The sequence below is a fragment of the Pongo pygmaeus genome, chromosome 6 (genome assembly GCF_028885625.2).
Source record: "Pongo pygmaeus isolate AG05252 chromosome 6, NHGRI_mPonPyg2-v2.0_pri, whole genome shotgun sequence".
In the NCBI taxonomy this organism is placed as follows: domain Eukaryota; kingdom Metazoa; phylum Chordata; class Mammalia; order Primates; family Hominidae; genus Pongo; species Pongo pygmaeus.
The window spans coordinates 156,796,689-156,810,417 of NC_072379.2; the positions used below are offsets into that span (position 1 = coordinate 156,796,689).

The following is a 13,729-nucleotide window of genomic DNA, read 5'->3' on the forward strand; positions in this document are numbered from 1 at the left end:
CTTGCATTTCACCTTGCTTTAAAATTTGTCTCTACTTATTTCATTTAGAGATGCATTATTTCAGTTTCAAGAATGTATGCTCCTGATAATCACTCTAAAATAGCCCAAAAGATGTAAACACTGATCAAATGAATTGCCTCCAACAATTGCAACTATCCATAAAAAACAGTAAGAAAAATGGTTCATGCCTTCTATTCACTAGCCACAGGAATCTGGGCACGCTATGAGCCTCTGAGTCTCACGGATCACAAAGACTACAGGTCAGCATGTGAGAGCTTCACACAGGACCCAGCACCTGCTGAACTGAGGGTGGATGTGGGCATCACTGTGGTCGTTGAGCGTGGACACCAAGAGCCTTCACACAGGACAGAGGGTGGATGTGGCACCTGCTGAACCGAGGGTGGATGTGGGCATCATCGTGGTCGTTGAGCGTGGACGCTGAGAGCCTTCACACAGGACGGAGGGTGGAGGTGGCACCTGCTGAACTGAGGGTGGATGTGGGCATCACTGTGGTCGTTGAGCGTGGACGCCAAGAGCCTTCACACAGGACAGAGGGTGGATGTGGCACCTGCTGAACCGAGGGTGGATGTGGGCATCATCGTGGTCGTTGAGCGTGGACGCTGAGAGCCTTCACACAGGACGGAGGGTGGAGGTGGCACCTGCTGAACCGAGGGTGGATGTGGGCATCATCATGGCCGTTGAGTGTGGACGCCAAGGGCCTTCACACAGGATGGTGGGTGGATGTGGCACCTGCTGAACCGAGGGTGGATGTGGGCATCATTGTGGTCGTTGAGCATGGACGCCCTCCAGACCCTGTGGCTTTGCTGGACAGAGAAGTCTTGCACAGGTGAGGAGATGAAGTTGATGTTGGGCTGTGGGGGCCCAAGGGCTCATAAAAATGAAAGAACACATATTTGGGGGCACTCCATGCCACACACAAATAAGCACATTTTGGGTAATGGGTTGAGGTGGATGAAAACTCTGGTGGTATTAGGACTCCGTGGGTATTCTCTGCCCGCCCTCCAATTCCGAACACTCTGTCCTTTTCCCTGAGAGGCCGGGGTGAGCGTGCGCAGCAGGGGGCATCCCTGGACGGGCCCTGGGGCTCCATTCTAAGGGCAGCGCTGGGATGGATGGGTCCATGTTTCAGGAAGGCAGGTGTATGCCATGCAAAGACCTTCCTATCACGAAACTCCCGAGACGATGGGCCCCAGGGTGCCATCTTCCCTGGGACAGGCGTGTTCTCACTGGGCTGGGCAACTCCCCAGCTGTGACAAGAAGGGAGCCCAAGTGCCCCCAAAACCATCCAAGTGCCACAGGTTCACCGTGCCACACCGGGATTACAAGCTTCAATGTCACACAGAGACGCAGTTTAGTTTTATTTATTTATTTTCAGTAGTGTGAAGACACAGGCAGACACAAAGAGCAGGAGGTCATACCGATGTGTTTTAGATCCTGGCGTCATCTGAGCTGTGCTGGGTAGGTGATGCTATCTCTCCAATACCCACGTGTCTTGCCCATAAAATGGGATGATGGCACCTGAGGAATCAAATGCTCACCATGCAAGGGTGCTCGGAGGCCCTTGGGAACCCGGGTCTGTTCCTGACTTTTCTGGAAAGCCCTGCAGAGACTGTTCTCAAGGGCAGAGAGAGGAGGCTCCCCTTCCTGCAATCGGAGTCACGCGAGGCTGACGGGAAAGCCAGGAAAGAGAAGTGAAGGGAATAGGAAGAGCCTGGGGTAGAAGTGAATTTACCGACTCCGGTGCACAGCAACATCAGGAAATGTCTCACCCCAGTGCTGCACGGGTGCCCGGGCTGCGGATCGCCAGGAGGCCCGGGCTGCGGATCGCCAGGAGGCCCGGGCTGCGGATCGCCAGGAGGCCCGGGCTGCGGATCGCCAGGAGGCCCGGGCTGCGGATCGCCAGGAGGCCCGGGCTGCGGATCGCCAGGAGGCCCGGGCTGCGGATCGCCAGGAGGCCCGGGCTGCGGATCGCCAGGAGGCCCGGGCTGTGATCGCCAGGAGGCCCGGGCTGCGGATCGCCAGGAGGCCCGGGCCGTGGATTGCCAGGAGGCTGCAGCCTGATCCCAGCGTCACTGCTGCGACAGGCACCTCCCTGCCTGGATTCTGCCGCGTGGGTGACACGTCGCTTCCCACCTTCGTCCCCACCTCGACTCTCCTTAGGAGCTCCTCTCTGCCAGGCTCAGGGTTGGCTGGTGTGCCCGACACGCGCCGGTGCCTGTGCTCCTGCGGTAACTCATGGCCACATTCCAGGTTCCAGAACCCATTCCTATTCAGCTTTGTCACTGGTGAGGGGCGACCCAGGGGCAGCTGGAGAAGGAAGACCCCACCTGCCCTCTGCATGTTGCTCTATTTGCTGACGTTTGACATTCACGTCAGCCCTCAGGTCTGTGCCTTCATCTGTGTGACCTGGGCTTGTGTCGAATAGAGAAGCACTGCCTGGCCTTTAGATGCCCTAGAGGACTCCAGGAGAGGATGATAAACTGTACGTGGGTCCTGCTATGACCGTCATCATAACAACACCATGAACAGGCACATTTCAATAACATGGAATGACTTAGTAACTTTATCCTCGCTGTTTTATAAAATGCAAATGTAAAGTGGCTTAAAAGTAATGATCTTGAAAGCATTAAATCTCTCAAAGGGAATTTTTTCATACTCAAGTTTTGGAAAACAAAAGATTGATAATAAAAAATACGAACGGACTGAAATTCTGATATAAGTAACATTTGATGAACGTCTGTAAGAAGTTTGATTGGCTTAATCAGATTCAAGACACGATTCGTGACCCAGTTATTGAGATCTTCTTTTCAGAAAGAGAGATTTTAATTTAAAAATGTTCACCTGCCAAAAGTCAGCCACAGTGGCGGGCAGCGGTCCCTGGGTGGCGATGTACGTGGGGTTCCTCGGGTCGTGATCCATCTGCGGAGACAAGACCACACCACAGTGGTTAGCCAGGAGGTTAGGAAGCCCGGAGGCTAGGAAGCCCGGAGGCTAGGAAGCCTGGAGGTTAGGAAGCCCGGAGGCTAGGAAGCCCGGAGGTTAGGAAGCCCGGAGGCTAGGAAGCCCGGAGGTTAGGAAGCCCGGAGGCTAGGAAGCCCGGAGGTTAGGAAGCCCGGAGGCTAGGAAGCCCAGAGGTTAGGAAGCCCGGAGGCTAGGAAGCCCGGAGGTTAGGAAGCCCGGAGGTTAGGAAGCCCGGAGGCTAGGAAGCCTGGAGGCTAGGAAGCCCGGAGGCTAGGAAGCCTGGAGGTTAGGAAGCCCGGAGGCTAGGAAGCCTGGAGGTTAGGAAGCCCAGAAGTTAGGAAGCCAGGAAGCAGAGCCTGGGTTCAGGAAGAGGGAAAGGTGGCGTCTCCTGAGCCGAGCAACACACAACTTGCCCTTTGTTGATTCAAACGAGCACCCGGCACAGGTGGGGACCCAGCTGTCCCGAGCCTTCAGCCTGAGCCACTGCATCTGAAATGCTTTCCTTATACCTGAGGTTGAGGTTCTAAGAGCAGCATCAACAGAAATGAAGACCAGTAGCCCAAGGAGGGCAGGCAGCCGTTGTTAGCCCACTCAGCAGGTGCGGCCCCAGGACATGGATGAGCTTTCCAGCCTGCAAGTGACCCCAGAGCTTCCTGGCCATGGAATCCACCCAGGCTGCCCTGTGTTCAGGAGAACGAGCCTCTTGCTAGAGCCACAGGGCTGGCTGGGGTGAGGCTGAGCTCCAAGCTCTCAATGGAGAGTGTGAACACGGTTCCTCCAGGTCTCATGGACAAACTTGCCAGCGTCCTGGGAGAACGAACTAGTGCTACCTGCTGCTTCCCTGCTGGAGTTAACTCGTGTGTGGGGACTTGTTTTTGTGTACCCTGGAAAGGGGGCATGGGCACAGCCGGTCAGCCTGGGCCTGGGCCTGGGTCTGTGGCAGAGCCGGGGCGGAAGGGGGCACTAGCAGAGCCGGTCGGCCTGGGCCTGGGCCTGGGTCTGGGCCTGGGTCTGCGGCAGAGCTGGGGTGGTGGGGCCTTGCTGGGAATGGCCTCCTGTTCTGTTTCCCCGCCAGGCAGGGACCAGAAACAAAGAAGGCAAGTGTGGGCTCTCCGGCTCCCCAGTTTGTCCGAACGCATCTTGCTAGCTCCAATGGGAGAAGGTTGGCTTAGAAGACCATAATTATTACATTTATTTCGAAGATTAAGCACAGATAAAAGAACTTGAGGACAAAGCCTCGAGAGGCAAGTGAGATTTGAGCACATTGCTGAGGGGCGTCAGATGAAGGTGGCTCTGTCTTCCAGAGGGCAAGCCCAGGCCACCCTGCAAAGGACACGAAGATACCAGGACATCACTATCATCCCCAGGGCTCACCAGCTCCTCCCCACACCTCCCAGAAGTCTCTGCAGAGACCGACCCCCGGAGAGCCGGATGCTGCGCTGGGGGAACCTCACCTTGGGGAGGCAGCTGCTTGTGCATCTGACGCACAGTCCTTTCTTCTATTGTGTCTAGGACTAAAATGTACTCTTTTGCTATCAGGGTTTGATTCGAGATTTACAATGCTCCAGATTTCAAGGTAATTATTAAGAATACATTTCTCAACACAGTGAAAAATGAGCAAATTTTAACCCTATGTAATTTTAAGCCAACGCACAAGGACATCAGTGGTGGCCCTGGTGTCACCTTAAGCACTGCTGCATTTGGGAAGCTGACGTGGGGCACGTTTTCTTTAACAGCGAGCCAGTGAGTCCCCGTGCAGCCATCACCAGCCCCAGAGATGACGGCTGTCAGCACAAAAGAAGGCACCAAATGCACCTTATAATTATGTTCACCATAAAAGAGGGGCGAGCATAAAGGAACAGATGTAAGTTATTCTTACAGAACAACACGGTGACGCTAGCCGGGGGCTGGGGGGAAGCAGGGAGAAAAGCTTTTTGTGCATCTGATTTAGTGATTCGTAATTAAAACTGGACCTCGTTTTGAAATTCGCCACAACACACACAATACAGGTAAAATTATGTTACTGTCACTGAAAGCCCCAATTAGAATGTTTCAGTAGAAAAATGCTTAGCAGAAATAAGGAGTTTTGATTTTTTGAAATATGCATTTGTTGGGGGTGACAGCTATTTACAGAGACCCCTGTCTCTTCCCTGCAAATAGTAACGCATAAAAAGGAAAACCCTGCCTCCTTCTGAAATGTTTTTTTGTTTTTTTTTTTTTTTGCCCAGAGCAATTTCTACAGCAACACATTTTAAAATTGTAAGCATGTTCAAACTAGCACATTTAGTTGCTTTCAAAATGAGAAATAGGTGATTGAAAGTAAAATTCTGGACAGGGTTGCAGGAGGGTCGATAAGGTGACTGTTGATTTAGGTCTGAATTGTTAAGGTGTCCTAAAGTCCACACACCCATCACCTGCTCCAATACCCAAGACAGGAGAAATACAGTCAGGGTGCTGGGAGGGGGATGGCTGAACAGGAAGTACTGGCTGCGCAGACTGAGTGGGGACCGGCCTCACCTCTCTCCTGCCCACCTGCCGTCCTGTGGGGGCCACTGGGAAGGCGGGAACAGCATGACGATCCGAGTGGTGACATGTGTCATCGGTTTCACAATAATTCAGGAGACAATTACATTCATTTAATTCCAGGCACATTCTGTTGAACAGAAAATGATTCTGGGCAGAAGGATTTTGTGGAAGCAGCAACTGCAAAGGCCACAGGTGGCCTCCTTGTGGTTTCACGCAGGCTTCGAGGAAAAGTCAAGCAAATACTTAACTGGCCACACAGAGATTTTATTACATTTAAGGTTTTCAGGCAGGATAAGTGGCTGTGGAGGAAATCAAGTGAGTTTCTACTAACATTGCTTTTTCCAATGAGGGCATCTGCGTGACAACCGGACTTGGTAGGTGTGTGTCACTCTGTCCCGCCCAGCGATCACACGGCATCTACTCTGGCTTCCTCCAGTCTTCATTCTTAATCTTCGCCTCCTACTCATTACTTTCCATTTCACTGCAATATACTTTTTATTTGTATGACTGTTATGTTCCCGACACAAAGGCCTGTCAGGTCTCCGGGCCTCAGTCTCCATATCTGTATGGTGGGTGTGCTCAGGGAGTGAGGAGGTTGGACATCAGTGTCCCTGGGCCTCAGTCTCCATATCTGTATGGTGGGTGAGCTCAGGGAGCGAGGAGCTTGAACATCAGTGTCTCCGGGCCTCAGTCTCCATATCTCTGTGGTGGGTGTGCTCAGGGAGCGAGGAGCTTTGATGATGTGGTGTCTAAGTGTCCTTTAGCTGTGGATTCCAGTGCATGTGCATGTGCAGACTCATCTGTGTGTATGTGTGTGTCCTGGTGTTGGTCATCCTGAAACTGTCAGTGAAAACCTGTAAATTAATTAGGTGAATGCCAAGCTGTCGGGTGGTCTGCGGCCCGCAAACACGCGTCCATGCTGTCCTCAGTGAACCAGAGAGAAGGAAGAATGCTGCTTCCTCAAGTACAGAGCTGCTGTGTCCTCCCGTGGTGTGCGGGGCCGAGTGTCTGAACGGCGAGGTGCAGTCATTTCCGAGCGCTTTCTCCCCAGACAGGGGCTTCTGCAGCAACACATCCCGCCTGGAGAGGCCGGTACCACTGAGAATCCAGTGTGACTCACTCCAAGTGACTTCATGAAAATCAATGGCCAGAAGGCAAGTACAATTAACAGTATAATTCTGTTTTTACTTTTTTTTTTTTTTTTTGAGATGGAGCCTCACCCTGTCATCCAGGCTGGAGTGCAGTGGTGCAATCTTGGCTTACTGCAACCTCTGCCTCCTGTGTTCAAGTGATTCTCCTGCCTCAGCCTCCGGAGTGGCTGGGATTACAGGCATGTGCCACCACACCCGGCTATTTTTTGTATTTTTAGTAGAGATGGGGTTTCACCATATTGGCCAGGCTGGTCTCAAACTCCTGACCTCAGGCAATCCGCCTGCTTTGGCCTCCCAAAGTGCTGGGATTACAGGCATGAGCCACTGTGCCCGGCTTACTTTTTAAAAATAAAAATAAAGCCCATTTGTCTGTGTTGACTCTGTTATCCCTTGGTTGACTGATTCTTAGGAAGATGTCGTACGAACTAGGACACTAGTGAGGTGTGTTCCTCTGTCTCTCTGAATACACAGTGTAAAGATGGCCTAGTGATGTGCCTTATGCTATCAGAGGATAATTACTAAACAAGTATCTTTAGAAATCCTAATCTGCATGAAAAACTTAGCCACAATTTCCCCAATATTCCAAACAAAGCTCATTTTAGAAATGAAGCACTCAGCATGTCAGGACCACTGGACTGTGTCCTGCAGTCCTCAACAGCCTCCATGGTGGCAGAGGCGCCCACTGCGGGGCAGGTGAAGGGAACGCCAGTTTCTGCTCCCAAACCAGCCCCGGCCTCTGGCAGCTGTGACCTAAACATCTTAAGAGGATCTGGCCAGCTTTGGGGAAGGGCACGGGGGATCACGTCTTTACTCTGAAATCTTGCACAGAGAATAAGCACACGCCTCATCTGTAGATATTTCTACCTCCCCACATCTCCACCTGTCCACATCTCCACCTGTCCACCTCTCCACCTGTCCACCTCTCCACCTGCCTTTCCTAACATTTAAAGCAAATTTCATGAAACGCTTTCTTGAAAACCATCATCTGACTTGTCAAGTCCCTTTTCCAAATACTATAATATAGGAATTTATTGGGAAATTGTAGCTTCAGTAATCAATGGGAGATTGACTTGTTTTTTTGAGACAGAGTCTTGTTCTTTAGCCCAGGCTGGAGGGTGGTGGCATGATCTCGGCTCACTGCAACCTCTCCCTCCTGGGTTCAAATGTTTCTCCTGCCTCAGCTGGGATTACAGGTATGCGCCACCATGCCTGGCTAGTTTTTGTGTTTTTAGTAGAGATGGGGTTTCACTACGTTGGCCAGGCTGGTCTTAAACTTCTGAACTCAAGTGATTCACCCGCTTTGGCCTCCCAAAGTGCTGTGATTACAGGCATGAGCCACTGCACCCGGTCAGCAGATTGGCTTTTGAACTTGACATATTTTTATATTGTATTCTTAGGAGTTGAGATTTACTTAAGTAAAATACTGAATATAAACCATTATTATACACAGAATTTTGGTTGTAAATAACTGAAGTGGTTCCTATATTTGGCCAATTTCTTATGCTAGTCAGAACATCCAACCTCTCTTCCTTTTCTGAAAAGCCACTCTGTCCCTACATAGTTAAATGCATTCTGAATTAAAACTTTAAACGATGGTTTTTTTTCTCTCTTAATAGACAGTGAAATGAAGAATTAAGCTGGTTTTTAAGCATCATTGGGAGTTTCAGAGTTGTCCTGGTAATAAAGCTTGTGTGCTGTGTTTGAGTGGACTGTTGTGTGAACACCATTCCTCAACTTGGTGTCCTCAGTAATAATCAGGCTGTTTTAAATGTAGCTCATGGGTTTCTCTCTCAGACAACCTATGAGGGAAAACAGAATTCCCATTGACTTTCATGACCTCTGATTTAAAAGCAAAGATTGCACATTATTTACTACTGGATGCCTTCCCTGAAATGTAATGAGGACTAAGTACAAATATGACAGATGTAATTATCATAGTTTTATCCTGCACAGCCAGGGCCTTCCTTTGCTGTAATTGTGAGCTTTTCATTCAGCTGCTGCTAGGAAGGTAATTATCATTGTACCTTCAGCTATTTCATAAAGAAGAGGCACCATCGATTTCTTCTGCTTCATTCTTACAACCCAAATTTGAAAAAAAAAAAAAAAAGAACTGTGGTATGAAATAAAGGAAAGACATAAAATGTACCATAAAATTAGTTCTCTCTCCTGGCCCCACCTTCTCACCCAAGCTCCTGCCCAGTAAGGCCTGGAGAGGGAGTTGCATGAATGTGCAGGAATTCATCCCCCAAACACACCCCCCCTCTGGTTCCCACATGAGATGAAAGCTGTCCACCGTCTCCAGCTCAACACAGTTGCTGCACTGGGCACTGCTGCCCACGCTGGGGCTTGGCTGTGGCCTGGAATAGCGCAGACATCTGCAAGTTGGAACCCATCAAGTTGGGGAGAGTGGGCCCAGCTGCAACGCTGACCTCTCGTCTCTTAGGCTTGTGAATCATGGCTTTATTCCTCATTCTGGCTTCATCAAATGGTTCATCTCAGGGAAAACGGACCTCAACATGGCTTTTCTTTTCCTTCGGACGGTTTCGTGTTGCCAACTCTGCTGCACGTAGTACAAGAGCGGAATCCAGGAACGCACACCTGGCTTTACCAGAACGCATGTTCTGTTCATCAAGTGAGAGGCTGGCACATCAGCGAGGCTTTGGTTTGATGTTTTTGAATTAGAATTGATGACAGAAAAATACTATGTGCATCACATCTTATTAAGGAAGATGAATGAGGATCTTTGAAACCCAGATGGAACCAAGCTTGGGAATCAACCTCTGCTGGAAGGAAAGAAGTGATTCCTTCTTAAGAATGAACACATAAACAGAAACCTGGGTTCAGGTGGTGTAGACCAAGTACACTAGACCACTTCTTCACTTTGAATTCAGTCTCTCAAAGCCGAACATGCTCACTGTGTGAGCTGTGAAGTGCGGGAAAATGGGACTGGCTCAGGCATGTGGACATCTTCCCAGTGTGCTTTATCCCACAGGTGTGCTGAGACCAGCAGAGCCGAGAGCTGAGCACTGTCCACCATCAGTGGCTGCTGAGACCAGCAGAGCCGAGAGCTGAGCACTGTCCACCATCAGTGGCTGCTGAGACCAGCAGAGCCGAGAGCTGAGCACCGTCCATCATCAGTGGCTGCTGAGATCAGCAGAGCCGAGAGCTGAGCACCGTCCACCATCAGTGGCCGCTGAGACCAGCAGAACCGAGAGCTGAGCACCGTCCGCTATCAGTGGCCACGGCCTGCAGGCAGTTGGGCTAATACTTTCATCCAAAGCTCCCTATGGACGAGCAAAGAAACTTTGGGACACCATATGGTGCGATTTGTGCCTTGATCACCTGCCCTGTCTCACTCAGCCCTAGAACAGCGTCGCATCCTGCAGCCACCATATTTGATTAAAGGCAAATTTGGAATTTTAGTGAGATGTCCTCATGCTTCCTTGAAGACCAGAATTGAGAAGAGCTGTTTAAAGGGGGAGACATGACAACCAGCATCCGCCATAAATCCGCACGGAGCCCCAGCCTCTCCACCGCTGGTTTAAAGTGCCATCTGCCAGGCCTCCAAAACCCCGGCCCTGGACAGTGTCCCATCCTGCCCCCGCCACCTGCCACCATCACTGCTCATATGAACAGCCAGTCCCAGTGTCCCTGACCTGTGGCTTCAGCCCTCTCCACACTCACATCTCTTCCTCCTCTGCTCACTCTGGGAGGGCTGCAAACCTCCCCATTCAGCCCTGCTCCCCCCACGGGTCATGACAGGGAAGGGGATGCCCAGAGTTAAATAGGGTGAAAGCCGCGTCCAGCATGGGCTGAGAGGAGCCCCTGGGAAGTGAGGGACCACAGGCCACAGGGACTCATACCTCATGGCACAGGAGCTGCCGCCACACTCATCCCCAGAAACACAGGACAGCCCGATCTCCACTGCACCTGTGTCTATCCCAGGGGGAGGAACAGCCAGCAAACGGTCTCTTTCTTAAGAAACAGGATCCCATTCACTGGAAATACTTCAGGAAAACGAACCTGGAATTCTGGACCTGCCTCCAAGCCACTGATTGTTACAGAAAGCGTAGACTGAGGCCTCGTGTGCCCATGCCCCATGAATATACAGGGAATGTGTAGCTCCAGGAAAGAGGAACGGCACCCACTACGAACCTCTCCTAAAAGCCATGTCTTCTAGTCAGGAAACTGTCCAGTCGCCATTGCTGGATGTTCTACAAGTCACAGAACCCACCGCCCAGCGTGAGCCGGGACCCACATGGCTCATAAACAGCCCCGCTGGTGAAGGAACAGGGGAGTGGCGGGAGCCCAGTGGGCAGAGTCGGCCCCGCCCACCGCAGAGACGCCGAGCTGGGTGGGGACGTGACTTCCCCCGAGAACCTCCCTGCGTGCTTTGCCGCATCCGTGCCACCCGAGGGAAGAAAGCCCAGGGCCCCTGCCCCGGCAATGCACTTACTATGGGGCTGGCGTTGATGTAGTCCGAGTGGCTGTGGCTGTTCTCCGCCTTCAGCAGGACCCGGGAGTGGTCATCTGCAAGGACACAGTGCAGGGGTCAGAGGAACTTTGGCTCACCCAGCAGTGTGGGACCCCCACCTGGGCTCCAGGGCCCACCACCCAGCAGCATGGGACCCCTGCCCGGCCTCCAGGGTCCACCGCACAGCAGTGTGGGACTCCCAACCAGCCTCCAGGGCCTATAGCCCAGCAGTGTGGGACCCCTGCCCGGGCTCCAGGGCCCACCGGCGTCCTCTCCCAGGACTCTGCTCACACCCTCCTGAATGTGGCTTCTAATGTTCCTGTTCCCATCCTCCCCTCCATGTGTGATCCTCCAAGCGGGAGGCAGACGAACGGCATGTGGGGAACTGGCACAAAGCTCCCACTAGGCAGAATGGAGATATCCTCGTGTTTTCCCACACGTGGAGTTCACACACCAAGGTCAGGGGTTCCTCTGCAGAATTTTATACCATGTTGGCCTTTAAATCACAGACACACTTGGCAACACACAGCGGGTAAACAGAAATATGAACGTTAAGCAATCGCCCACCTTTCAAAATATAAAGTTTCATAGTCAATGAACAGTTAAGTCCTCAAGATTACTGGAACTTAGTTTTAAAAGGAGAGTAAGAGACAAATAAAATGCAGATAAAGAGGAAATGGAGGAAAAATGTACCGGTGGAGACTGGCATAAAAACTCGCTTGGACAGGCAGAGGAACCTGACGGCTGCTGAAGCCAGGCGCGGCAGGGGAGACAATAGGCACTTGTGATGTGTGTGATACGTGAGCTGTATTGGCTTTGGTTCTGGGGTAACCCCCATCCTGCTGGCTGCGATTACCTTCCTCTTTGCTCTGTTTTTAGAAACTTCGACCAGCAGAGCTCACAGAGTGGAAGCCGCAAGAGCCTCTCCTGCACCTCCCACCTCCCTGGTGTGCGGCTGCCTCCTTTTCTCTGCAAGGTGCTCTGCAAGAGCCCCTCCTGCACCTCCCACCTCCCTGGTGTGCGGCTGCCTCCTTTTCTCTGCAAGGTGTACTTTGTGTTACAGGATCTTTAGGGTGTTGTTTTTCTGGCCAGAAATCTCTGTGGCTGGTGGTGCCTTTGCCCAAGTTTTGCTCAGGCTGGGCCTGGCAGGCCGCGTTTGGCTCACACTACCAGCCTGGGTCCCATGCCTGCCAAGGGAGAGTCAGGCATGGAGTGGCGAGGGGTGTGTGAGGAGCATGGGGTCTGGCCACACCAGTCAGGCATGCTGGGTGCTGCAGCAGGGTGAGCAGCTCCAGGTGCCAGCATGGGTGCTGGCTCTCTGCGAGGCTGCGGCCAGACCAGACACACTGCAAGCAGCTTCCATGGTTGACACTGAGGAACATGGTAGCTCCTGGAAGTTTGGAGATACCAGGAACCACAGGGTCCCAAAGATGGAGTCACAGGCCTAGCTTGGGAGCTCCCAGGTCTGGGCTCCCTGAAGGGCTACAGCTGTTCTCTCCTTCTCTTTACCCACAATGTGGCGAGCAAGGGGCATGTCTCAGCCCTGTTTGTGCTGCAGCTCTTCTAGCCCCACCATTCGACAGGTCCTGAGTTCTTGTTCTGTGACCAGGAAGAATGAGGTATGGAGACAAGTGGAGAATAAGCAAGATGAAGAGGAGTTTATTGAGCAATAGAACAGCTCAGTCTCCCACAGGGGGCAGCTCCTTTCTGTAGCCAGGGGGTCCCGATGAGTGCTCAGCTCCTAGCAAAGGGGAGGCTCTGGAGTGGGTAGCTCCTCTCTGCAGGCTGCTTGTCCCATTGTCTCTACAGCCCTCAGCAGAGAGGAAGCCTTGGAGTGGGAAGCTCCTCTCTGCAGCTGGTCATCCCCATGTCTGCCCAGCTCTGGCTGTGCCTGGGGCATTTATGGGCCTCAGAGGGGAGGAAGTACATGCTGATTGGCCCACGAGTAGCCATGGGCAGGCCTGGAAAAGGCACCATGAGTTCCCACTCTGATCCACAGGACTTGCAGCCCAGCCCCCAGCCTTCAAACCTTCCCTGGCCTGAAGGTGGTGCTTCATGGAGGACCTGCCCCCTTTTGCCCAGGAATCTCTGTCTCCTGCTGCCATTCATGGCACCCAGGCTGTTTGTGCCAAGGGGCACCTGCAGGCCAGAGCCGAGCTGCCCTCTGGCCTCCCTCGGCTTCCCTCCCATGCTCGTTGGTGCCCAAAGTCCAGAGGGGGCTGAGGTGGCAGGGGGCTGGTGGGTCAGCACTGCCCCGAGTGTCACACCCGCTGGGCTGTGACAGTGCCCGGGCTCAGCCCTGACTTTGCTCCAAGATCAGCATGGGTGCCAACAGCAGGGAGAATCCAGGTAGCAGGAACAGGCACTTCCTGCAAGGGCAAGGATCTTCTTCCTGGGTCCCTAAGTGTGCAGGGCTGCCTGGGTCCGCAGCTACGGTTTGGGCAGCTGTAGCTGCTCCCTGGCGTGGGGGTGGGGGTGGGGGTCCAGCCTGCTTCGTGGAACAGGATGCCCAGGTCACGCCTCCCTGCTGCAGCCGGTGTGATGGTAGTGGCCACTCCAGAGGGCCTGTCACTGCCATCCCTGGCTGAAATCTGAA

At 52.6% G+C, this 13,729-nt stretch overlaps 1 protein-coding gene across 3 annotated transcripts in view; it reads right to left on the reverse strand.

The window, feature by feature from the left end:
* PTPRN2 (protein tyrosine phosphatase receptor type N2) overlaps nucleotides 1–13,729 on the reverse strand; it is a 1,025,817-nt gene that overhangs the window by 54,290 nt on the left and 957,798 nt on the right. For all 3 annotated transcript variants that reach the window (XM_054495208.1, XM_054495209.1, XM_054495207.1), the window contains 2 exons: nucleotides 11,116–11,189; nucleotides 2,863–2,940 (listed from right to left, as the gene is read on the reverse strand). In XM_054495208.1, the coding sequence (XP_054351183.1) occupies nucleotides 2,863–2,940; nucleotides 11,116–11,189 (152 nt within the window). The remainder of the gene's footprint in view (nucleotides 1–2,862; nucleotides 2,941–11,115; nucleotides 11,190–13,729) is intronic.